Source organism: Tiliqua scincoides, chromosome 7 (genome assembly GCF_035046505.1).
Source record: "Tiliqua scincoides isolate rTilSci1 chromosome 7, rTilSci1.hap2, whole genome shotgun sequence".
NCBI lineage: Eukaryota > Metazoa > Chordata > Lepidosauria > Squamata > Scincidae > Tiliqua > Tiliqua scincoides.
Genome location: NC_089827.1, coordinates 70,201,493 through 70,226,506, shown reverse-complemented (window position 1 = coordinate 70,226,506; position 25,014 = coordinate 70,201,493). Strand labels below are relative to the sequence as shown.

General features: G+C 50.0%; 2 protein-coding genes and 1 pseudogene across 2 annotated transcripts; 2 read left to right on the top strand and 1 right to left on the bottom strand.

Annotated features, from left to right (window-relative positions):
* MYF6 (myogenic factor 6) lies at window positions 1-6,030 on the top strand. The gene is made up of 3 exons (XM_066633737.1): window positions 1-570; window positions 759-852; window positions 2,758-6,030. Exons 1-3 carry the CDS (start codon window positions 1-3, stop codon window positions 2,874-2,876), a joined length of 783 nt encoding a protein of 260 aa, XP_066489834.1. The 3' UTR covers window positions 2,877-6,030.
* A 9,666-nt stretch (window positions 6,031-15,696) lies between these two features.
* On the top strand, window positions 15,697-22,123 carry MYF5 (myogenic factor 5). The gene is made up of 3 exons (XM_066634500.1): window positions 15,697-16,092; window positions 21,324-21,399; window positions 21,744-22,123. The coding sequence occupies exons 1-3, from the start codon at window positions 15,697-15,699 to the stop codon at window positions 21,917-21,919; spliced, it is 648 nt and encodes a 215-aa protein (XP_066490597.1). The 3' UTR covers window positions 21,920-22,123.
* A 480-nt stretch (window positions 22,124-22,603) lies between these two features.
* Window positions 22,604-22,723, bottom strand: LOC136657781 (5S ribosomal RNA; annotated as a pseudogene).
* Window positions 22,724-25,014: the final 2,291 nt, after the last annotated feature.

Here is a 25,014-nt window from a genome sequence, read left to right as displayed (position 1 = left end):
ATGATGGACCTCTTCGAGCCGGGCTCCTACTTCTTCTACCTGGAGGGCGAGGGCGCGGGCGGCGCGCTGCAGCCGCTGGAGGTGGGCGCGGGCGGCTCGCCGCTGTACCCGGGCAGCGAGGGCGCGCTCTCGCCCGCGCCCTGCCAGGAGCGGCTGGCGGCCGAGCCCCCCGGCGGCGGCGGCAGCGAGGGCAGCGGCGGCGAGGAGCCCCACGTGCGCGCCCCGCCGGCGCTGCAGCCGCCCCACTGCCCGGGCCAGTGCCTGCTGTGGGCCTGCAAGACCTGCAAGCGGCGGGCCGCGCCCCCCGACCGGCGCAAGGCGGCCACCCTGCGCGAGCGGCGCCGCCTGAAGAAGATCAACGAGGCCTTCGAGGCGCTCAAGAGGCGCACCGTGGCCAACCCGGGCCAGCGCCTGCCCAAGGTGGAGATCCTGCGCAGCGCCATCGGCTACATCGAGCGCCTGCAGGAGCTCCTGCGCCGCCTCGACCAGCAGCAGGGCCGCGGCCAGGCGCCGCCCCCGCCCCCCGACGGCCGCCCCCCCGCGCGCGGCCCCGCCGGCGAGCAGGGAAATGTAAGCGCCACGCGGCCTCTGCCACCGACGCGCTAAGACGCCCCGGGCGCGTCCCCTCGCCAGAGCCGCAGAGGCGAGTCTCGGGGGGGCCTGCAGCGCGGGCGGGCGGGGGGGGGTCGGGCTGGGCCCCGCTTCCACCCCGCGTGGGGGCCAGCACGGCCGCCCCACTCAAGCCCCTTCCTCTGCAGGTGCCCGCGGCAGGCTTCCTGAGCGCCTGCGGAGGCGGCGACTGGCACGGCGCACCTGAGCATTCCAGGCCACTGCCCGGCAGCCCCGAGGAAGGTAACGCGCACCAGCCTGGCCCGGGCGGCCCCCCGGGGGAAGGGGAGCGGGGGAGGAAGGGGGCACGCAGCTGCTTCCCAAGCCCAGCTTTCCTGCTGCCCAGCGACAGAGCTCTCAGGCTGCAATCCTTACCCCATTGATCATAATGGGGCTTGCTTCTGAGTAGACATGCCCAGGATTGGGCTCTCAGGAACTCCGAACTCCAAGAGATCGTGGAAGGGAGTTCCTGCCAGCTGCAGATGGGGTTTTCTTTCCCAGAAAGGCGCGTGGGACGCAAAGGATCGGGCCGATCCGGCCGCGCAACTCTGTCACTGTAAACCCGGCGCAGCCCCGTCCGAGGCACTGAGTTCAACCGCAGTGGCGTAGCTGGAAGGGGTGCAAAGCACTAAGTTTTGCAGGGGTCCCTCCCTCTCCCCTTCGGAGCCGTTCCAGGCGGGGGGAGCAATACGGAGGCATATGGTCCGGGGGCCCGATCCTGAGCTTCACCGCAGCACACAAGGGGTCTTTCCCCGTCCTCATCGGAGCCATTCCAGGCGGAGAGAGCAAAACGGAGGCGTAGCCTCCTGGGGCCCGATCCTCACTGCGGCGGCGTGCAAGGGGCCCCTCCTCCTCCCCTTCGGAGACCTTCCGTCTGGAATGGTGAGGTTCCCTGAAAAACTCAGTGCTTTGCCCCTCCTTTAGCTACGCCACTGGTTCAACGGGGAAGACTGCCTAGCAAATATTCTCTTCCTAAGGATTGCAGCCACCATTGGGAATGCGGTTACTCAGAAGCAAATCCTGCATTTCGTTGCCGTGGAACTCACGTCGGTCACAGTGTCTCCTCCGAAGCCTCTTAAGGAATCAGGACAAACCCTGTCATCTTGAAATGATGGCAGGTGTCCTGCCATCTCTGGGGGTGTCCTCTCTTCCAAGCCCTTTCTTCTCTAGAGTAGCCCCATTGGCTCCAGGACAGTTGCTCCCAAGTAAGTGGCGTGAGAGCTGGGGCACCTGTGTCAGAGTCAGAGTGGCACCCCCACTCTAAGCTTAGTAGCGAAGAACTCAGTCCTGATGGTTTCAGTGGCACTTACTACAGCAAGTAAGTGTCTCCGATTGCAACTCTCAAGAGACAGGAAATCTCACTGGACTAGTGGGAGGGACTTGGGCTGCGATCCTATCCACACTTACTTGGGAGTAAGCCCCCTTGCCTATAATGGGACTTACTTCAGGCATGCATAGGATGGTGCTGTAAATTCTCAGCAGAGTGTTAGGATCCAATTGCAGTAAAAGCCCCCCCCCTTTACTTGAAAGTAAAGGCCGGGACTGGCAAGTTCTCTACTGAGGATGATGCCCCCCCCTTCTCTTTGGATGACTCTGACTTGGAAAGGAAGATCCTCTCAGTGGGACTTGCTTCCAAAACCACGTGCTCAGGGTGTGGGGAGGGAGGGGGGCAGGCAGGGGCTTTGGGGTGCACCTGTTTGGAGCATCACTTCTGCTTTCCACCCAGAGAAGGTGCCAAAAAGGGACAGGAGCCAGCTGTCCGGCACCCCTGTGTTAACTGGAAGAAAAGGCACTTTTGACATGCTCAGGGTGCTTGTCTTTGTTATAAATCAATACACAGTCAAAGTGTCAGTGTTTCAAGGGGTTCAGTTGTGAAATTCACTTCTTTTTCTTCCAGAAATTTAACAAGTGGGACAGTGGCCCCCCCACTGCCTCCCTCCAGAAATGCACTTGGCTTTCTCCCCCCCCCCATTTTATTTTCTGTTGCCTCCATTGCCTTTGAGCCCAATCTGACGCCTGTCTGTTAAGCCCCTTCATAGTGAATGGAGCTTACTCCCAGGTAACTGTGGCTAGGATTGCAGCCTTTGTCTTGTCCCCACTAAACAGGCTCTTAACGTTCTTGCCTTCTTTTCTCTCTCCTGCACCCAGGAGCACCCCTGATGGACTCCTCTGCCTCCAGCAGCCTCCGCTGCCTCTCCTCCATTGTGGACAGTATCTCCTCTGAAGACCACAAAGTCCCCATCGGGGAGGAGACGGCAGAGAAGTAGCAGCACTTGACTGGTGGGGATATTTTTGGAAGCAGCCAAGCCAAGGAACTGATTTCTTCTCTCCCCTTCGCCCTTTAGATTCAATTTCCAATTAATTTAATCTTCAGAAAATGTGGGGGGAGGGATGAGGGGGGGATCAAGGAAAGGCACAGCTGAACAAATGAAAAAGGTATCTTCATAAAAGGAAGCTTTTCCCTTCTGATTGATGCCCAGTCACCCCCCTGCAGCTGCTGCCCCCCCCCTCTAAATGGGATTCTTTATTTGAACCTCCACTTGAGCCCCAATCCTAGGCATGTCTATTCAGAAGTAAGACCCCTTATAGTCAATGGGGCTTATTCCCAGGGATAGGATTGCAACCCCCTTCATCACCCCCCCACTACCCCTTGCCTTGTACAATTAATCAGGGATGTGGTGGGTGAGGAGGCAGGTGAGGCAGAGCCTCCACACTGGAATCCTTTGGAGTCCTGTTTGTGAGTTGTGAGGCGCTTTTTGAAGGACTCCAGTGGGGAGGCTCTACCTTAACCTGCCTCCTTAATCTGCCTCCCGACCCTCCACACCAGACTCCACACCAGACACAATTAATGTCTCCTTGTGGCTAAGTGAGGGTCTTCTCTATAGTCCTGGACAAAGTCCATTCCTGTGGAAGGAAGGAAGCTCCTGGTTGCATCTGATTATGTAAAGGAGACCTATGAAGAGCACAGCCAAAAATATCTAGTCCCGGAAATCTGGGAGGTATTTTATTTTTGTGTGTGTGAGTGTGTGCGTGTTTTTTTGTATATAATTCTTTCCTTTTTTAAAAAAGAAAAACTAATATCTATTTAAAATATGGATTGAGATCTTGTATATAAGAACAGCCAGTTAAAGTTTCTAAGGTTGTAAAATTAAACACTTTGTGTATAAAATTAGTGTGTTGAGGATTTTTGCCCCAGTCAAGGGGAAAATTCTAAACTACTTGGGGGGGGGCATGTGACAGCCCAATCCTATCTACACTTTCCTGGGAGTAAGCCCCATTCACACTAATGGGACTTACTTCTGAGTAGACATGCATAGGATTGGGCTGTGAGTGTTCTCATAGATAGAGGTGTTTGAAAATTGTATTAGTTACCTTACTCAGAAGTAAGCCCATTGTCATCAGTAAGACTTAGGCTGTCAATCTCTCTTACTCTCTGGAAACAAACACCTTGATCTAGGTTCCTCTTCTCTCTCTCTCTACCCCACCACTATCAAGATCAGGAAGGCAGCCTTCCTCCCCCCCCCCAACAAACTGTTTCATTGTAGTCAGAGGAGTATGAACCAAACTCCTAACCCTGTACGTGGGTGTGAAAAACATCTTGTGAGGAGGCACAATTTCCTTATGATCCAGGCAGGGATGCCAGTGGGGCCTAAGAGTCCCTTCCATCCAGCCCCTAGGAGGCTCTTCCATCCAGTCATGGGATGGCAAGTGGCTGGTGGGGGGGCATTGGTTCCCATAGCCCTTTGTATCATCAAAATGTTGTCAACATTTAATTTTTCCTCCCTCTCTTTTTTATTTTTTATATTTGGAAGGGAAGGGGATGTGAGTTCCAACCCAAGCCTTGTGTGGGGCAGAATTGATAGGAGAAGGGGCTTACTGTTCTGCCAAGGCATTTGTCAACTCCTTGGAGAGGATGAGGAGGAGGCGGCGGTGCCCTGGCAGGAAGGGGTTAAGTGGCTGGGAGGATGGGCAAACAATGCACCCCACCCCCATTAGTGGTGTAGAAAAACAATCCCCTTCTGTGCCTGGAAAAGCTGTCTAGAGGTCCAGTGAGGGAGACCCTTACAAGTTGTTCCAGATTTGTTTATAATCTCAGGAAGGGGCGACCACCAAGAAGCTATAACCATGGCAGCCAGTGTACTAACGCTTCTCAAGAGGTAGATTTTCTCACTTGCAGCTCTTTGGAACTCCTCTTGTATTTTTCAGTGTGTGTGTGTGTGTGTGTGTGTGTGTTTCTTCTGATTGATTTTTCTGCTTTTGTACAGTTACAGTATTTATATCCTAAAGGTGGCAGATCTCACTCCCTTCCTGCAGGACTTCAATCTGGAGAGGATTGGGCAATTCACAGTGAACACCGTGGGGCCCCAATCCAGAGGAAATAATTCTCCTGCCTGAGCCCTATTCAAATGAAAGGCGTTTTGCTTCTCACTCTGATCTGGATCCATAGAAAGAAGTTGCCCTTCTTTGTAGCACAAAGGCTTACAATCCGGTATTCCCTTTTTTGGGAGGAAGACCCATTCAAATCAGTGGGACTTACTTCTGAGTAAACATGGATAGGTTTGGACTGCACAGGTTATTTCGCATGTGATTCAAAGGAGAAATCGCTCCTGCCCTCACCACGGAAGTGAATTATCCAGGGTTGAAATGGAGATTTTTGCTAATAAGCAGTACTGAAAAAGAACAAGTTGAAATTTATGGGTCCAGTGTATGGGCGATGGGAATCCAATTAATCCCCCTGACGCACAGTGGAGCTTACTTCCAAGGAAACATGCATGATAGGATTGCACGCTAAGTTCCTAAGAGCTACATATGTAGGGATAGCCCTACATGGCTGTCAATGTGTTCTTGTTGTTCCAGGTTGTCTATTCAATTGCCCCTCTTACTTTTGAGTAAACATGGGTAGGATTGTGCTGTAAATCAGACTTTTCCCCAAGTAAATACACAAAGGTTCTGCAGTCTTATACTATTTGTGGTTCTAATGTATAACTTAATCAAGAGAGGACCAAACATTCCCACAATTATTATTAACACAGTGGTTATTGCTCCTCAGCTGTTACCCTGCACATGCCTGATCTGTCTGATCTTGGAAGCTAAGCAGGGTCAGGCCTGGTTAGTACTTGGATGGGAGACCGCCTGGGAATACCGGGTGCTGTAGGCTTATACCATAGTCTTTCGAGACTGAAGGTTGCCAACCATTATTATTTATTATACACATTGATTATTATTCCCATGATTATTATTAACACATTAGCACACTCTGTGCTCCAAATCCTAAGATAATTGTGGGAAGATGATGATGATGATATTAACACAACAACATAAAAACAAAAAACTGCTGCCTATCCTAGGACCTTGGGAAGGATTTGATAGGTGTATATACACAAAATCCAGTCAAAAACAACATGATATTGTGAAAATAGATGATGATAATTTTAATAATAATGTGTTAATAATAATAAATAATTTGTTAATAATAATAATTTATTGATTATAATAATTTATTGTCAAATTATTATAAATAATAGTAATAATAGTTCTTATTATTAATGTTAGTGGTGATGATAAATCATTAATCATTGATCAGTAATGAGAAAAAGTCTAAATTGTACTAATTATTGTTGATGCTCTTGGCGCAATACCAAAAGCCTTTGAAAAAACACCTGAACATCCTGGGTGAAAATGAAATTACACCAACTACAGAAAGCAGCCTTAGTGGGGCAGCCCACATATTACAAAACTGAATTACAAAACATATTACATATTACAAAACAGATTATCTGAATACTCAGCAGGCCACATCCAGCCATCGACACCTGGGTGGGGAGCTGTGTATATTTTTTTCTCACAATAAACATGATACTTTATGCACAGTGGGTAGAGTAATTGCCAGAAAGCCGTACCAATGAGTGCGTTTCACGTACACAGGAATACATGCATATTCACAGCTCCAAATAAATGTGCCCCAAGAAACCCCTGACTTTTTTTGGTTGTTGTCATACTGCCGGATTGAAATTGTTTAGAGAGAAAACACGTTTGCAGATCTTGAGATATGTATAAAGAGTAGCCCTTAGGGGTGCATGTATGGGGTGAATGATGTTTCTTTTTATAATGGAAGCTTCCTCTGTCTTTGAAACTTGGCGCTATTTATCATCATCGTCGTCGTCGTCGTCGTCATCATCACCATGGTAAGCTGTTGAAAGAATGGAACTTGCATGACCCTGAAAAATTCTCCTGGTTTCCAGGCTCCAGTTCTGAGAACAGCTGGCAGACCCTCCCGCCCTCCTCTTGTCACTTGTGCTATTTTAGCTACACCAAATGGTGCTGGGGACCCCTCTGCCCATCCTTGGCCTCTCCCAGCACAGCAGAGGGAGGAACAGGAGGATTGGTTGGGAGTGTCCACGGGCCTTCCTGGACCAGCTCTCATTTTTGCCCAGCCTACAGGTGTACACATTTGATCCCTGTTGCTTATATGCAACGTTGGGCAGAAATGGCTTTACCTAAGTCTTAAGTCAAAGCAAACCTGGCCTACCCAGTCACCGCCCCAAATGGAGAAGGAATGAATAGACTGTTCAGAGGAGCCATTTTCAACCACTGTGCTGCGGCACACTGGTGTGCCGCGAATGGTCCCCAGGTGTGCTGCGGGAATTTGGGAGAGGGTCATTTATTAATAGGACCATTGGGGGATGTGAGCCTCCACTGACAGAACAGTGTGCCTTGTCAATTGTCAAAAAGCTGATGATGTGCCTTGACCATTTTAGTGCCTTGCCAGTGTGCTGTGAGATGAAAAACGTTGAAAATCACTGGTTCAAAGAGATGCAGGTTTCTGTTGGAATTTAACAGGGGAGGGTCCCAGCTCCCCTCCAGGGAGTAACTGCTCTGCCCTGCCTGCTTGCTCGCTTGGGCAATGGCTTAGCTAGAAGGCATGCAAAGCATTAAGTTTTGCAGGGAGCCTCACCATGGCTTGCAGGGGACCCCTCTCCTTCCAGAGCTATTCCAAGTGGGAGGGGGGAGCAAAATCTCTTCTGAGGTTTCACATATTCCAAGATGAGCTCCAGAGTTTACTGGCCTTTTTGAAGATGCTGGGACTGTTTGGCTTTGGGGTCAGGGCATTGGCCTGCTGGGAGGCGGCTGTTGTAGGTACCTTTGGCATGGCCTCCTACTGAGTCATTGAAAGAGGTAGGAAGACCTCTCTCCAGCAAACAGTCCCAAAGTCCTTCCTATAATTCCAAAACAATTTTAATTTAAATCCCAAACTAGGGTCAGGGGAGAAGGGTGGAGGTTATCAAATCAGACCACTGTAAGACTCTCCCCTTACCAGCTATTGCATTCTCTGGATTCTCTGTTTGGTACATGGATAAGGAATGGGTTCTCCTGTTTTTTCTAACAGGTTAAGCCTAGAGATCCAGACTGGACCAAAGTCACCCAGTGAGCTTTCAAGCCAACGGGGAATTTGAATGCTATTAGCTATACCCTACCCACTACACTGCACTGCCTCCCTTTGGTATAATGCTGCCTAGTCCAAAATCCAGCTCACTTTGTTTGTGTCAAACCCATAGAAAGGGAACCTGGGAAAGGGAACACTTGTGCCAACTGAGGTAATCCAAGAGTTAGGGTGGATTACAGTGAAGACACTTCCCTTGTAGAGGAGTTACATGGCACACTTGGCTGGGAATCGGCCTACTGGAGGAGCGCATGGAAGGCAGTCTCTTGGCCTGGTTTGGGCAGGGGTTAGAAGGCTTCAAGTTCTAGGCTGCATATGAGCCTTTGAAGGAAAGAGGAAACAAGGAGGAGCTGCAAAGAGACAAAGGCCACCGACCATCCCAGTGCTTCTTGCAGAGGAAATCCGGCAAAAATGAGGAAGCTGGAAGCAGCAGCTCTAGGGAGTGCCTGCTGGAGGACTGGGTGGTGCTTTTCTGGCAGAGGCCCTGGCGCATTCCTCCTCCTTCCCCGGCTCCAGGCTGCTTTTGATCTCACCCGGGAGCCCAAGGCAAGCCAATGCCTTCTGCAGCTGGCCCCAGGCCAGAGCCTTCCTGCCTTTGGGGCAGGTACTGCTATGTTGACATAGGTGCACTCTTGCGCAGATGGGTTGCAGGGCAGGGAAGAGGGCGAGGGTCAGGCTTGGGGGGGTGCCACTTGGAGTTTGCAGCGATGCCGTCCACCACGCCCACCCAGGCCTTGGTAGCCAAGAGTGCAATTACTTATTTACACATGATACTGTATACACAGATACATGCAACCTTGCATTTGTCTTCTTCCTTCCCCTTATGAGATGGAAAGGGCTCCACAAAGACTTCTGGTTTCCACAGAATGTGGCTTTGATGCTCTAATTCACTCATGTTCCAAAAATGTGCGTGCAAGTCAGAGCAGAGTTTGGGCCATGGATTTCCAGGAGACTGCAGCAGTCTCAGTCAAGCAATGATTTTGCCCTTGACCTCCCATTGATTTAAATGTTGTGGCTTGCCTGCCCCCTCCCTGGGAATGCAGCAGGTCTTCCTTTCACAAATGAGAAGCACCACCTGCTTGCATATGAGCTTCTCTGATGTGGACCCCCCCCCCCAATTGAAGGAGGGGGTGGGTTTGTTGTGCTTAATTTATAAAGTGGGAAGGAAGGCTGAGACCAGTCTGTAATCCATGGTCTGCCTCTGGGAAATCTTGCCTGCATTCCCAGAAGGACAGGGTCTGTTTGCAGTTCCCCTGTAATGTAAGAAAGGGGAACTCTGCACATGCTCTAAGGCACTGTCTCCTCTCCAACTTCACGTTTCCATCTCTGGATCCTGAATGGAAAGCAGGTTCTACTGCTAAAAAGGGGCCTCTGAAATGTGTTGCTTTCCTCCCTGGGGGGTGGAGGGTCTGCAAATGTCTTGCGGCCTCCCAGACTTCCATATGCAGTGTTTCACTCACTCAGTTCGTCCCCAGTTCCCACAAGTGCCTCATCGGGGGGGGGGGGGTCCTTTACTTCCCCAGGTCTGACTTCTCTAGTTCCTTTCCCCAGCTCTCAAATTTGTTTGGAGATCAGCTTACCAAAAGGGAGCCGGCCCCTCTGAGGGGTCCTAATGACACATTGACTGGACTCATGGCATCACCCTCACCTCTTTCCAAGAAAGGAGGGGAAAGAGCATACAGGCTAATGAACATAAGAACAGCCCCACTGGATCAGGCCATAGGCCCATCTAGTCCAGCTTCCTGCATCTCACAGCGGCCCACCAAATGCCCCAGGGAGCACACCAGATAACAAGAGACCTGCAAGGCCTCCTGGGAATTGTAGTTAAGAACATAAGAACAGCCCCACTGGATCAGGCCACAGGCCCATCTAGTCCAGCTTCCTGTATCTCACAGCGGCCCACCAAATGCCCCAGGGAGCACACCAGATAACAAGAGACCTTCCAGTGACAAACCTGGAAGTGACAAACCAGTGACAAAGTGGAAGGTTGTGACAAACCTTCCAGTGCCTTTCCAGTGGGAATTTCAAGGGGCCACCACCAAAAGGGCCGGGCCCTGTTGTGTGCCGTGAATTTGCAGACTAAGCACCCACTGAAGGGCAATCTGGTTTGGGGGAGTTCAAAGCATCAGTCTGGAAGCGGGTGTATCCTCACCCAGGGGAATGGGCTCCATCCCAGCGAGTCCTGGAATTCCAGCGACCCAGTAAGTGCTTTCTTGGTGTGGGGAGTAATGCCTCCCCAAGAGACACAGAACAGACCAGCTGGTGGTTTTTTGGAGATTCTGAAGGTCAATTTTTAACCCTTTCCTGGGTTAAAGGGGGGTCTCTTCTTATGTTTGTGGAGGCTGCATAATCCAAGTGCTTCAATATACATGGATTGGGACGAGGACCTCAGTGCTTTTGCAGTTGAGAGGGAGGCGCAGAGCCTGTGCTTTAGGGAAGTGTGGGGAGGTTGTTGCTTGTGTTGGAAACATTCATGTGTGAATGGAGAACAAGGATGGGAGGGGCCAGTCTGTGTCAGGTGAAACAGACACAGCTGTCAGCAGGACTCCCAGTATGTATTGGCAACCTTCAGTCTCGAAAGACTATGGTATCGCGCTCTGAGAGGTGGTTCTGGCACAGCGTCTAGTGTGGCTGAAAAGGCCAATCCGGGAGTGACAATCCCTTCCACACCGGGAGCAAGTGCAGTCTGTCCCTGGTCTGTCTCCCTGGCTATGGGCCTTCCTTCTTTGCCTCTTAGCCTCAGACTGTTGGCAAAGTGTCTCTTCAAACTGGGAAAGGCCATGCTGCACAGCCTGCCTCCAAGCGGGCCGCTCAGAGGCCAGGGTTTCCCACTTGTTGAGGTCCATCCCTAAGGCCTTCAGATCCCTCTTGCAGATGTCCTTGTATCGCAGCTGTGGTCTACCTGTAGGGCGCTTTCCTTGCACGAGTTCTCCATAGAGGAGATCCTTTGGGATCCGGCCATCATCCATTCTCAGTAGGAAGCTGTATAGTACTGTAGGAAGTCTTGTAGTACACTTGATTGAGTAGTTGATTGAGTGTAATGGAAATGCGCAAGATCCCTCAAGGAGATAGGGTGTGGTGTCAACAGTGGGCCCTTGCTCTGCCAGGCAAGCATGGGGTTAACATCAGGGCCTTAGATTGCAGCGAGTGTGCTGCCCAGCTGCAGCCACTAGAGGCAACCAGGCCATTAAGGAATAAAAGCAGCATCTGATGAAGGCAGAATTTGGTGGGTAGTAGAAGGAGGAAAGCTTGAGGAAGGAAGGAAGGAAACTGAACTGATGGATTGACTAAAGGACAGATGGGTGAATAGACTTTGGAGACTGGTGTGTGGCTGCCAAGACCAAGACCAAGCCCTACTGAGGACCAAGGTGTTACTGTAGCAGCTGCTGGCAGGAGAGGAGAGGGGAGGAAGGAGGACCTCTGCAGGTTGAACAGGTGAGCTCCCCTGGTGGTGGGGTCCTGCAGTGTAGAACTCTTTGGCCATTGGCCAAACTCAGGCCATTGTTGGGGTACACAGGGGAGCTAATTAGTTTAAGAGCACAAGTTCTCTTAAGTAAAACTTGGACTGGGAATTTGGCAAAACATTGAGTAGTATACTACTACTACTTCCTACTACTGTAGGAAAGACTCCTGGCATATGAAGGTTCCCTGGTGATGGTTTTGTCAACAATGGAAGCACCTCTGAATTTAGGATTGATTTCCAATGAAATATGCCCCAGATTCTGATAGTACTACTACTACTATTACTACTACTACTATAGTGTATAGCAGGGCTGTCCAAAGTTTTTGGCAGGAGGGCCACATCATCTCTCTGACACTGTGTCAGGGGCCGGGGGGGGGGTGTTGAGGGGTGGGAAGAGTTAATTTACATTTAAAATTTGAATAGATTTACATAAGTTTACATAAATGAATATATTAAAGATGAACTTCTATGAATGAATGAAGTCTTGCAATAGCTCATGGCCTATAAAGGCCTTGCACAAAGCAAGGCTGGCCTTTCCTTTGCTGCCGCTACTGCATCACAGACCTGAAACAGCAAGCAGTGGAGGAAGCCCTCATTCCACAGCTCACGCGAGAGGTCAAACAGTCACCCTCACATTGAGAGCAGTTGCGTCCGGTTAGTGTGGGCTCCAACAGATCTCCGGAGGGCCAGTGGCTCATTGGAGACGGGGGGGCCCCCTGAGGGCTGCATTGAGAGCCCCAGGGAGGCCCCAGGGCTGGGGTTTGGGCACCCCTGGTGTATAGTAATATATTCTAGTAATATAGCAATATATAGTAGCAGTATATATCTAGTACAACCTTTTTCAACCACTGTGCTTCTGCAGTCTGGCACCTCTATGGCCTGGTGTTTTTGTTGACACTAAATTGAGTTTCTACTCCATCCTCATGATGTCCTGAAAGGGTGTATGTGAATCAGTCATTTGGTGGGGAGGAGCAGGCATTCAGGCACCACATGTGGCTGTCTCAGATCTTGAATGAGGATTGCCACCTGGAAGGGGGCTGGAAGGATGCCACAGCCCACGTGCAGTACCTCTTCTGATCCAGGCAACGCCTGGCTGTGGTTGCAAAGCTTCCAGCCACCTATTCTAGAGCAGTTCTATGGAACAGACTTGGCAGGGATTGACTGAAACCCAAAGGTCATAGGGTGTCATTTCATTTTGGGTGCAGCCACCATCTTATTTAAATCCAGACTGAATCCCTCCCTGATCTCCAGGGTGCTGAGAAGGTGCTATCTCCCCTTTGCACTCGTAATACATTTATTAATTAGTTTAGTGACATCCCATTGCCTGTGTGGTTATTTTTGAACATGTTTTTGCTGGCAGCTGCCTTGCACCTCACTGAAAGAAGGAGGTTTACATAAGAACGTAAGAAGAGCCCTGCTGGATCAGGCCCAGGGCCCATGTAGTCCTGTATCTCACAGTGGCCCACCAGATGCCTCGGGGAGCACACAAGATACCTGCATCTCATGGCACTCCCCTGCATCTGGCATTCTATTTACCTTCACCCCCCCCTGCCCCGCCAGAAGACATCAAACTTCCATGTGGCTAGGGTTCAACCTGGGCCACTTTATGGTCAATTTTTAATGCATGACACCAACTGAACATACCGTCCTTTCCTCACCACTGGGGCAGGTGAAAAAGCTGCCATACCTGGCCATTTGGATGACAGAAAACGATTCCTATCCAGCCCTCATGATGAGCAACCAGCTAATCTCAGACTGTACATACCCATCGTGGCTTGTAACCTGTGGTGGAGTTTTCCTCCAGAAATCTGTCCCATTCCCTTTTCAAGGCGTCCAGGCCAGACACCATCACCACATCCTGTAGTTCCACAGACCAATCACATGCTGGGTCAAGAAATTCAGAGAAACGGAAATACACTTGACAGGGTTGTGTCTGAAGTATGGTTGCTGTCATCCCCCCAAATGTGCCTGTCTTTTGGACCCTCAGGTTTGTATGAACTGGTTCTGACCCTTGGTCAGTGGTCTCCCCAAAGAGATGGGGGGGGGGTGTTTCATCACAAGCCAGTGCCCCTCTGTCTGTGGCCACAGGGTTTCATCTGGGCCAGTGGCATAGCTACAAGGAGGGGCAAAACAATACGTTTTGCAGGGATGTTCCCCTTCATTACTGTTCTTGGGGAGGAGAATAGCTGCAAAGGGGTGGCTCCCTGCAAGATTTGGTGCTTTGCCTCCCCTCTAGCCATGCCACTGGCCAAGGCCTGGCAAACGCCTGCTAAATGCCTTTTCCTGGCCAGTGTAATGACTGACCCCCCCTCCTTCCTTTGGATTGTTTGGGCCTCTTGGGCAGCTTTTGTCACTGCACTGGGTAAAGTTACTCAGAGGAGCTGGTGGTGGGACTTGAAATTGTACACTTGCTTGGGGGGGGGGGGAGAGGCCGCTGCTGGCAGCTGGAAGGCATCTGTAACGGTGGAAGCCCCCCAGGGCTCTCCTCCTCCTCCCAGCCTGGCCGCTGGCTGGCAAGCTGAGACGGCAGCTGAAAGAAGGACGGGGGCTCTTGGCCAGCAGCTCTAGGGCCGGAGCAAATTGCGCTGGGGCTGGGCACATCAAGCTGCAAACAGCATCCCAGCGAAGCCCCCCCCCCCCTTTCAAGGAAAAGACTTGTAAGGCCCCCGGTGTAGTTCAGGCTTCCCCCCCCCATCCCAGTCGGTTGTTGCCCACTGATCCTCCTGTTCTGCTTCAGGAAGTGCCACTAGGCGACACGACCTGGGAACCCTGTCTTGCAGCCCAAGCTTAGACATGCACGTCTTACTCAGAAGTAAGTCCCATTGTGTTCAATGAGGCTTACTCCCAGGAAAGTGTGTATACAGAATTGTAGCCTTGGAGCCCAATCCTAGGCATGTCTACTCGGAAGTAAATCCCATCACTGTAAATGGTGCTTACTCCCAAATTAGTGGGAATAGGATTGCAGCCTTAATCTCACTCTCCCCTCCTGCCTGAGCAGCAGCGCCGAGCCCAGGCAGGTTTACTCAGACGTAAGTCCCTCTGCGTTGGGGAGGTTTACTCCAGGGTAAGTATGGAGAGGACTGCACGCTGACAAGCACTGGCGCTGAAGTGGGTCCCCCTGAAACCAGGAGCCCTTCTCCACTCGACGGTAGGACGAGGGCGCTACTTGGGGGCTCCTGGACGCCTCCTTTAAACGGTGCCCCATAGTCGGAGGGGGCTCGCTGCCAGCCCATGTGCCCCTTCCGAAGAACCCCCTCGCTCAGGCTGCACTTGTTCTTTTGCAGTGGTGTAGCTAGAGGGGGGGCAAAGCACTAAGTTTTGCAGGGAGCCTGACCGCGCCGTGTAAGCGTCCCCTTCGGAGGCATTCCAGACGCGGGGAGAAATCGAGGCGTACCCGCGAGGCTCCCTGCAAAACGTAGGCTGTAATCCTAAGCACCCTTTCCTGGACTCATTGAATTCAATGGGACTTACTTCCGAGTAGACACAAAGGATTGTGCTGTAAGACTGCAATCCTTATGCACCCTTTCCTGGGAGCAAGTTCCATGGAACTCAGTGAGACTTGCTTCTGAGTAGACCAGCCTAAGCTTGGAACGTTAGGGCTTTGCACCCCCCTTTAGCTACGCCGCTCCCCCACTTGGCAGCCATCCAGTGGGACTTACTTCTGAGTAAGAGCTCGATCCTATACGTATGTCCACTCAGAAGCAAGTCCCATGAGAGGCAGTGGGGCTTACTCCCAGGAAGGTGTGGATGGGATTGAAGCCTCCGAGCCCCATTCTCTGCACGTCTGCTCAGAAGCAGGTCCCATGCCAGTCAAGGGGGCTTACTCCCAGGAAAGTCTGGCTAGGGTTGCAGCCCAAGCCCGCATCGCGTCGACCTGCGTACCCCACCGAGCCTTCCTTTGGCCAGTCTTGGGCCAAGGGCTGCCGCTGCCCCCCCCCCACTTGTGGGTCTCCTGTGATCTCCGAAGCGTGACCAATTGCTCCCCACCCCCACCAGGGGCTTTCGAGGGGACGGCCATAAGGTGCCTTGGCTGCAGAGCGGGGCTCCCCTGGGAGTAAGGGGGGCTGCCGCCCAGGCGCCTCCCCCCCAGTGGGGGCGGTGAGGAGGAGGGGATGCGCTCCTAGGCTGTCCCGCGTGGGTATAAAGAGCCCGGGCGCGCCCTCCGCCGCTCAGAGCCGCAGGGATGGAGGGGGCGGACGGCCGCCCCTTCTCGCCCCCCTTCCTGCGCCTGGAGGCGGCCCCGGAGGGCGAGGAGCACGTGCGGGCGCCGGGGGGCCACCCGCAGGCGGGCCCCTGCCTGCCGTGGGCGTGCAGGGCGTGCAAGCGGGCGGCGGGCGGCGGGGACCGGCGGCGGGCGGCCACCCTGCGCGAGCGGCGCCGCCTGAAGCGGGTCAACGTGGCCTTCGAGGCGCTCCGGCGCTGCGCCGCCGCCCCGCCGGGCCAGCGCCTGCCCAAGGTGGAGATCCTGCGCAGCGCCATCCGCCACATCCAGGCCCTGCAGGAGCTGCTGCGCCCGCGCCGCCGCCCGCCCGCCAGCGCCAGCGCCAGCCCCGCCGCCTCCAGCTGCTCCGACGGCACGGTCAGTCCCGGCGCGGGGGAGGGAGCATGGGGGGGCAGGGGAGGCAGAGCCTCCCCACCGGACTCTTTAACTAGGCTGTGTGAGGCGCACAAGCACTGACTGCTCTTTAAACCACAAGGACTGACCACCCACCTGCAGGACCTTCCTTGCCTCCCCTCCCCCCCATGCAGGGACATGTGGTGGATGGGAGACAGGTGAGGCAGAGCCTCCCCACTGAAGTCCTTGGAAAAGCTCTGCCAGTGCGTGGGTGGGCAGGTGAGGCAGAGCCTCCCCACTGGAGTCTTCGAACTATGCTGTGTGAGGCACACAAGCACTGACTACCCACCTGCAGGACCTTCCTTGCCCCTCCTCCCTTTTGCAGGGACATGTGGTGGATGGGAGACAGGTGAGGCAGAGCCTCCCCATGGGAGTCCTTTGAAAAGCTCTGCCAGTGCGTGGGTGGGCAGGTGAGGCAGAGCCTCCCCACTGGAGTCTTCGAACTATGCTGTGTGAGGCACACAAGCACTGACTACCCACCTGCAGGACCTTCCTTGCCCCTCCTCCCTTTTGCAGGGACATGTGGTGGATGGGAGACAGGTGAGGCAGAGCCTCCCCATGGGAGTCCTTTGAAAAGCACCGCTGCGACTTGTAGCTGGTCCTTCAAAAAGTGCTGTCAGTGAGTGGGCAGGCAGGTAAGGTAGAGCCTCCCCACCTGAGACTTTAAACCACCGCCATGTGAGGCACACAAGCACTCCCTATCCACTTGCAGGAGTGCATGGGTTGTGAGTGCTTGCACACCTCACACAGGTGGTGGTGCTTTTCTAAGGACTCCCATGGGGAGGCTCTGCCTCACCTGCCTTCCCACCCACTGCATGTATCTGAAAGCACCTGGCACACAGATTCTTGTCAGAGGAACCTGAGGGGATGAACACCTGCCTTGATAAGTCACCCCCCCTCCCCCTGGGCCAGCTGGGGCAAAGGCTCTTTTCATGAACATTTTTTTAAAAGATCACCCTCTGTCTACGAAAAGAATATCCATGTAGACTTGGGCTGCAGTCCTATCTATACTTACCTGAGAGTAAGCCTATTCACTATAATGGGACTTGCTTCTGAGTAGAAATGTACAGGATTGGGCTCTCTGAGAGCAAAGCAGGTCTCAAGTTCACGTGCACCTAAGTGTAGGATGGGGACATTCCTGTGAAATATATCCCCTTATTTATCTTTCCGAAATCTAATTCAAAATGCAGTTTACCCCCACTAAATTTGTTAATAGTGTATAATAAAATAGCACAACCTTCAGGGAAATGCTGGATCCAAGGATGGTGCACCCAGTTGTTGTGCATGTGTGGGTTTACCCATGCTCTAAGCATCTGTGATGTACGAGTTTTACTACTCAATTAAATACTATTAATGCTGTTAATTTGTACAGATTTTTAAAATCTTAAAAATCCTTTCCTCATTCACCTTATGAAATCCTTCGAGGGGAGCAGTCAGTCTTCACATTTTACAGGTGGGGAACTGAGGGCCCAACTTTCCAGCACTGGTGCAGCCACAACACAGGATGCAATACATGCCCCATTAGCACAGTTGCAGCAGCACTGGAAAATTGGATAGGATTGGGCCCTGAATCTGGTAGAAAATGAATTCCTGCACAGTCATGATCCTATGCATGTTTGGCATTCAGTGTCACACTGACTTCAGTGGATCTTACTCCCAAGACCGTGTGCCACAGATCACAGTCTAAGGCTGGCAACTGAACTCTCAAGGAAGAACAAGGACTTGAATGTAGTACAGACTACTCCTGTTTTGACATTCCGTTTACTAGTCCGTGTTACATGTTAATGACTTGGGAGCCTTTCCCTATCTGAAGATGGGACTGCTGGCTGAGAGGGTCTGTGAAGGGAGGAAATATCAATCAATCAATCAATCAATCAATCAATCAATCAATCAATCAATCAATCAATCAATCAAACCTTTATTAGGCATAAAAATTAACACATAATATCTCTAAACAATCCAATATATAAATATATGTTAAAAAAAACAAATAAAGATAAAGGTTAAAACAGAACAATTTACTTGCGCGGTAACTCCAGGTTGCTTAGGACCAACAGATTAGCCTTCTTCAAGTTACTCAGGTGTAAAACTTTCGCAACTGGAAGGGTCACGAGTTTAGAATCTCCCGCCAACAAAAATTGTAGGCAAACATTCTCAGAAAGACCTTTTTTAGTTCTTAATAATGGGAGAAGGTACTGATCTCTAGGCACTTGATTACCAACACAGTGCAAAACAATGTGTAAAAGAGAGTCTACCTCTCTAAGGCCACAGTTACAGACTCGTTCTTCCTTCGGGGCATTTCTAAACCTGCCAAGTAGGTCTTTAGAAGGCAACACATTGCAGCGAGCTAATGTAAAAGCCCTCCTTGTGAGGGAGGAAATATTTGAATGCTGAATACATGTTGTGTATCACAAACGTTCTGCAATGAAGTGTCCTAAGCTTTCTTTGTCCGACAAATAACCTTGTGTGGCTCAGAAGTTTGCACTCTTTACCAAAGTTGATACAAGGAAAAAAAAGTGCCCTTGAGTTCTGTTAGAGTAGACCTAACAGCCAGACCATATGCATACTTATTTAGGAATAATCCTCCTTACTTCCTAGTGAGTAAGACATACATAGCACTTGAGTGCACATATTGTATACTGCTCCAGAGCGAGTAAACTTTGCACTGTGGCCATCCAGCCCGATCTACAAAGGAGGGAGGCAAAATGTCGCTTTAGTTGCAATCCTATGTGTGCTTATTTGGAAGTATGGCAACTCTGAAGTCAATGGGACTTTTTTCTAAGTTCTACTTGGGATCTTTGGGCAGTCTGAATGAACACCAGCGGTCTGATGCTAGTGTGGTACTTTGAAATTCACTGGAGTCGTGGCAGGGAGGGGGAGGTGGGCTTCCATAATGGGATCAGAGTAAAATCTGAAACTTTCAGCAGTTTGTGGGGGGGGGGGGTGCCAAAGGTTATGGTGCTGCATAAATATACTTGGAAAATGGCGAGTGGTTCTTTAACCAGGTCCATGGGCATTCCCAACAATGGTTGGGGGGGTACTGTTCAGGGAGGTCGGTCCTTGCAGTAGCCTGAGTGTCATGTCCCCCACCCCAGAGAAGTCTGAGAGAGGGGTGGTATCAAAGAACAAGCGAGAGTGTTTCCCTTGCATACCCCCTTAATGAACTCATTCAGTGGGGACATAAACAATCCCCAATGGACGCGCCTCCTCCCCCATCTGAGACCCAGTATTTGTTTTTCTGTGGCCTGTCCTCAGCGCTGATGGAGAAGACACGTGTTTTGGTGGTGGCCGCATTCTTTTCTCCAGGCGTTTGGCTCCGGACATACCAGCCTTTGATGAGCTCGCCTGTCAGCCCTGGGAAAGTGTCTTCTTCCTGGCGGGCTGTGGCTTTCTCTTGCTCCAATCCATTCTTCATGCTTCAACACATGCTACACATTGGAGATGCATCAGCCGGAGTGTGTGGCCCGAGTTTCTCTTCTTTCCCATCACTTACACAGTCATGGAAGCCAAGGGAACCCCTGACTTTGTGCTGGGCTGGCTACTTTCTCTAGCGGGGTGTGTGTCCATGTTCTGCTTAGCATAAGTAGGGTCCAATTGGCCCCCCTCTGATCCCGAAAGTGCATCGGCACACATTCTGCTGGACACATGTTCTGAGTAATCTCTAGCACCCACTTGATCCAAAATTGAAGAGGCTGTTGCCACTCTCGCAATTAAGTACTCCTACCACCAGTAAACTACCACCATCCCATTACTAGAAGTTATAGCATAGAATTATGTAGTGGAATGAGAGACTTGCCTTGGGCAACTCCATACAGAACTGCACTAACAATGCCCTAACTGAACAAGTCACCCCCTTCAATTTAGAGGAAAATGATAAAATCCACAGGTACTAGTTTTGTTTGAATCTCTTGGAACTGATGGATGGAGAGAAAGATTATGTTGTATGTAAATATGATTCTGTACTATTATTTTATTGCTTTACTGCAGAAGTAGTAAAGTATTGCATAATTGATAATCGAGGACTTGTGGTGGGTGGGAAGGCAGGTGAGGCAGAGCCTCCCCGCTAGAGTCCTTCAAAAAGCACAGCTGCTGTGTGAGGTGTGCTAGCACACACAACCCACGTGCACACATCCCTGATTGAGGTAGCACCTGGTCAACCCCTTCTTGCAAGGTAGGCTAAACAAGACTTAACAGCTCACCAAGACTGCTACTTTTAATGCTAGGTCTCAGACCTGTGTGGCATGGGGAAGAGTGCCTCTGAGCATGTAAAAATTCCACAGGCAGCCCAATCCTAACCAGCACTGTTGCTGTATCCTGTGCTGGGTAGGAGCAAGCTTGAGGTTGTCGCCTTACCCCAGTAAGGGGTAAGTCCGAGCCTGCGCAGTTGGGCTACTTGGATCTGAGCCAGCAAAATTACTGGCGCAAGTCTGAGCAGCCCCATGTCAGGCTTTCAGGCCCAAGAGTACTGAGGAAGAAGTACAACTTAACAGCACATTTGTGACACCCTATGCCAGTGCAGTGGTTGATGCACTGGTGCTAGGAGAGATTAGGATTGCGCTGTGATTAACAGATGTTAGGAGCAGGACTATTGAGTCAAGCAGTACTGTACATATAAATATGCAAATGTTGTATATGCTAACCAAATATACAAATATTGTATATGCTTGGCATATGCAATATTTGTGTATTTACTGTACTGTAAATACAGTACAGACCAGACTCTTGGAACCTTGCATTTTAGAAGCAAAGTGCTGTGGGCTTTCCCTGGGTCCCTTTAGGGAGAAGGGCAGGATAGAAATAAAGTTTATTATTATTATTAGTAGCCTCCTAAAAAACTACCCTGTAGGATCCATGCAATCCAGACCATGGTCAGAAAGCAGGGATCCAAGTGGCAGTAAAGCAAACTGTTCTGTGCATTTCAAACAAGCCAAGAGAGTCACTCAATTCTGGATAGTACAACTAAACCAACTCCTCCCCCCCACCTCCTCTAGAATCATCACTAGCCATCTGAATTTGGGAGACACTATTTCCCTCTCCAATTATGGCCATTAGACTAACCATGATACAACACATCCCTCAAGTTCCTTTGCATGGGACACATTTATTTGGGGCGGCGCCTGCGAGTGAATGTAATAGAAGCAGTAGCTGAAATAGCAACGGATAACAAAAGTCCTCCCTCTCCTTGTCTCTTTCAGGCTGAATGCAACAGCCCTGTGTATTCCCAGACAAACAGCACTTACGACAATATCTACTGTTCCGATCTCTACAATGGTAAGGCTCAAATTCCTCTAAGGGCGGCTTTGGGAGGATCAAAATGGAGAGAGGGCGTCACTTGGGTGGAATCATTCCAGGAGGATCAGGGACTGCTAGGTCCCAGGGCATCTGGCTACAAATATTGGAGAGAGAATTGCTTTTGACTGATAGAATTGGTATATTAGCCTTTTTAAAAAGCCCTGGGAGATGTAAAGTAAAATTAGAGAGGGCTGCATTCCTCTCCTCAAATGCAACGAGTCCTTCTGGGAAGGGTAGTTTTGGATGCAGCCCACAAAATTATACCGCCGTCTAATGTCACTTGTTTCCACTGACTGCCATTTTTTTCCTCTTCCTCTCTGCAGTCTATGCCTCTGATGCAAGCAGAGCCCTCTCCAGCTTGGATTGTTTATCCAATATAGTGGATAGAATTTCTCCCTCCTCAGATCAGCCTGGGTTGCCCCTGCAGGACACGGCTTCCCTCTCTCCTAGTGCCAGCCCTGACTCCCCTCATTCCAGACTCATCTATCATGTACTATGAGCTGCCTGAGATCCGAAATTGGCTCCAATGAAGCTGGGGCATTTCTAACAACTCCCATCAGCAACGAGCTGAGAGACTGTCCATTGAAATACAAGGCCCTTGGAATGCCACTGGACCAAATATATGTATATAGTGTTAAAAGGTGTATAGTATGAACATCTTGCCCGCCCCTTTATAAGGGAAATAAAATTGTATTTAACCAAACACCCATATTTTAATTATATGTTATAAATATATGTTGGGGTTTACATTGTATCACAGTAATATCTTACTTATCCTGAAAAATTAGAAGCAATACATCCAGAGATGTCACCTGTGAAAATGCTCCATGTTTGGGGACGTTCAAAAAATCAAATATGGATTTTTAAAATTCTATTTCCATATATTCTTTTTTTTTTTACTGATAAAGAACTGATTTGCTGTGCTGGTTGGCTTTTTTTAGTCTGTCAAAGAGCGGCATGAAAACAGCCTTAATACAGGATTTAGTCATAGGGTTAGTCTGAGATAGGGCATCCAGCAACCCTTTACTGAGTATATTATCATAACTTGTTTGCTACTGGGGGAGGCTTCTGGATGTTTGGCCTCAGGCATCTAAATACTCTGTAGGCCTGAACTGCCTTCTCAGAGGCATCATTTGACATTAAAAATGGTTGGCAACCTTCAGTCTCGAAAGACTATGGTATAAGCCTACAGCACCCGGTATTCCCAAGAGGTCTCCCATCCAAGTACTAACCAGGCCTGACCTTGCTTAGCTTCCGAGATCAGACGAGATCGGGTATGTGCAGGGTAACAATTGTTGCAAAAAAATATTGATAGAAAATATTTAGCATTTGTATAACAACAACAACAGTATTTATATACCGCTTTTCAACAAAAAGTTCACAAAGCGGTTTACAGAGAAAATCAAATAACTAAATGGCTCCCTGTCCCAAAAGGGCTCACAATCTAAAAAGTTGCAACACCAGCAGACAGCCACTAGAAAAGACACTGCTGGGGTGAGGTGGGCCAGTTATAACACTTTCGAGCAATGCAAAGTACATCACAGGTATTCCCTTGATGCAGTTCTTTACAATAACCCTGTCAGGTAAGTATCCTTATCCCCAGTTGGTCACAACTGGGATCGGTTTGCCTCAGGCCAAGCACTGAGCTTACAACAGCAGCACTAATTTAAGCAGGGATATCCTGTTTTCAGGCTCTTAGCCAGGGATATGCAGTGGGTGGGGAGGCAGGTGAGGCACAGTTTCCCCACCAGAGTCCTTCAAAAAGGACAGCTGTTGTGTGAGGTGCGCAAGCATTCACCACCCATGTGCAGGAGCGTGTTGGCTGTGAGTGCTTGCATGGCTCACACAGCGGTGGCTGTTTTCAAAGGACTCTGGTGGGGAGGCTCTGCCTCACCTGCCTCCCCACCTACTGCACATTCCTGCTGTTAACCATTGTGTTATACCCCTGCCACAAAAGCCTTTAGAACCTCAAAAAAAGGCACCTAATGGTGGTTGAAGCTCTGTAGGATGCCTTTTAGGAGGAGCTCTGCACTTAATGCGTTTGGTGACCTTCGGTTGAGCTAAACTGGTGGATGAAAACTGGAATGCAAATCCAATTCTGGTTTTATTTTTGCAGTCATGCCTTCAATAAAAAGTCTCACTGAACATTTTTTTTTTTTTTTGCTTTTTGGACCCGTTTTTCTGTTCAAGGTATGTAAAGTGACTCTTGGCACCATTTTGAATTATGGGTAACTCTTCCGTGTGACGTAGAAATACTTCAAATTCGGAAGGCTCATAACCTAATATTTCAAAGCACTTTTGATCCCCGTGGAACTCAATGCCTGGAGCATGCTAAAACTCTGATCCTGTGAAGGGCATGGACATTAAGCTTTATGATGGCTAGTCCATCGGGAGCGACCAGCTGAGCAAGCTTGTGCTGAGAACTGAAGAGGGGATAACTTAGATTTGGTCAGTAGGTTCAAACTGAAAAGCTCTCAGTTTATATGTGAAATTCTTTTCATCACCCTGATTTCTCTTAATGTAGAGGTGGGCTATTCATTATTACCGATGCCAGCAGAGAAGTTCTGGTCTCCCCCTCCCTCAATCCCTGTCTCCATTACGTATGCTGCAAACTTGTTAAGCACCAGCAATGGTAATTAAGTATGTATATTGGCTTATATGTTATTCTACGCAGAACTTGCTGCTGATCTTGAATGGTAAGGAGTGGTCTCAGTAATAAAAATGCATAAACTGAACCAGTTAGGCATAGTTCATATTCAGTAGAATGGTGAGAGTTTATATGACTATAAACTGGCCATTAATACATAGAGGCTGAAATACAGAATATTTCTATCCAGCATTGCTAGGGATGAGCAGGCCTCAGCAGGTGATCTGCACTGCGTGGGGTGTGACACCACTATTGGTCAAATTTTTTAAAAAATCTTGGTATTTTCAAATAATACCATCATGTTATATATCGTTCGATGTGTAATTTCATGAGGAATGCAATGGAACAAACCATGTTGAAATATCTCTATTCTATCAAAAGTTATAGCCAAAAAACCAGTGGAGTGGGGGCAATGGTGCTTCACCATGCCAACCACCCGCCTACTACATGGGAGGAGATCCATTATAGGGTTGACGTGCCGGCTTCCCATACCTGGTGACACAAGCCCTAGTGATAACACTGCGTATAAGGTTGATTCAGATTTGTATAAGTACGGCCCCAGTCCTAACCAACTTTCCAGCACTGGCAGAGCTGTGCCAATGGGGCATGTGCTGCATCCTGCAGTTGAGTGGCACTCATGGAGGCCTCCTCAAAGTAAGGGAATGTTTGTTCCCTTACCTTGGAGCTGCGTTGCCCCTATGTCGATGCTGGAAATTGGGTTAGGATTGCAACTACAACTCTTCCAGGTTTCTAATATTAACCATGGGGTTTTCGGTGCTGCAAATGAAATTAAAGCATCTATTGGTTGCCAGCACTGAAATAAAATATGGCAAACTGGGAAGTATCAGCAACTTTAATTAACAGTGGCTAAAAGCACAAGAAAAGCTATGCCAAGTCCTCTGTTTCAGTTTGTGCAGCAACGACCTTGGCAAATGACCTTTCTTCAA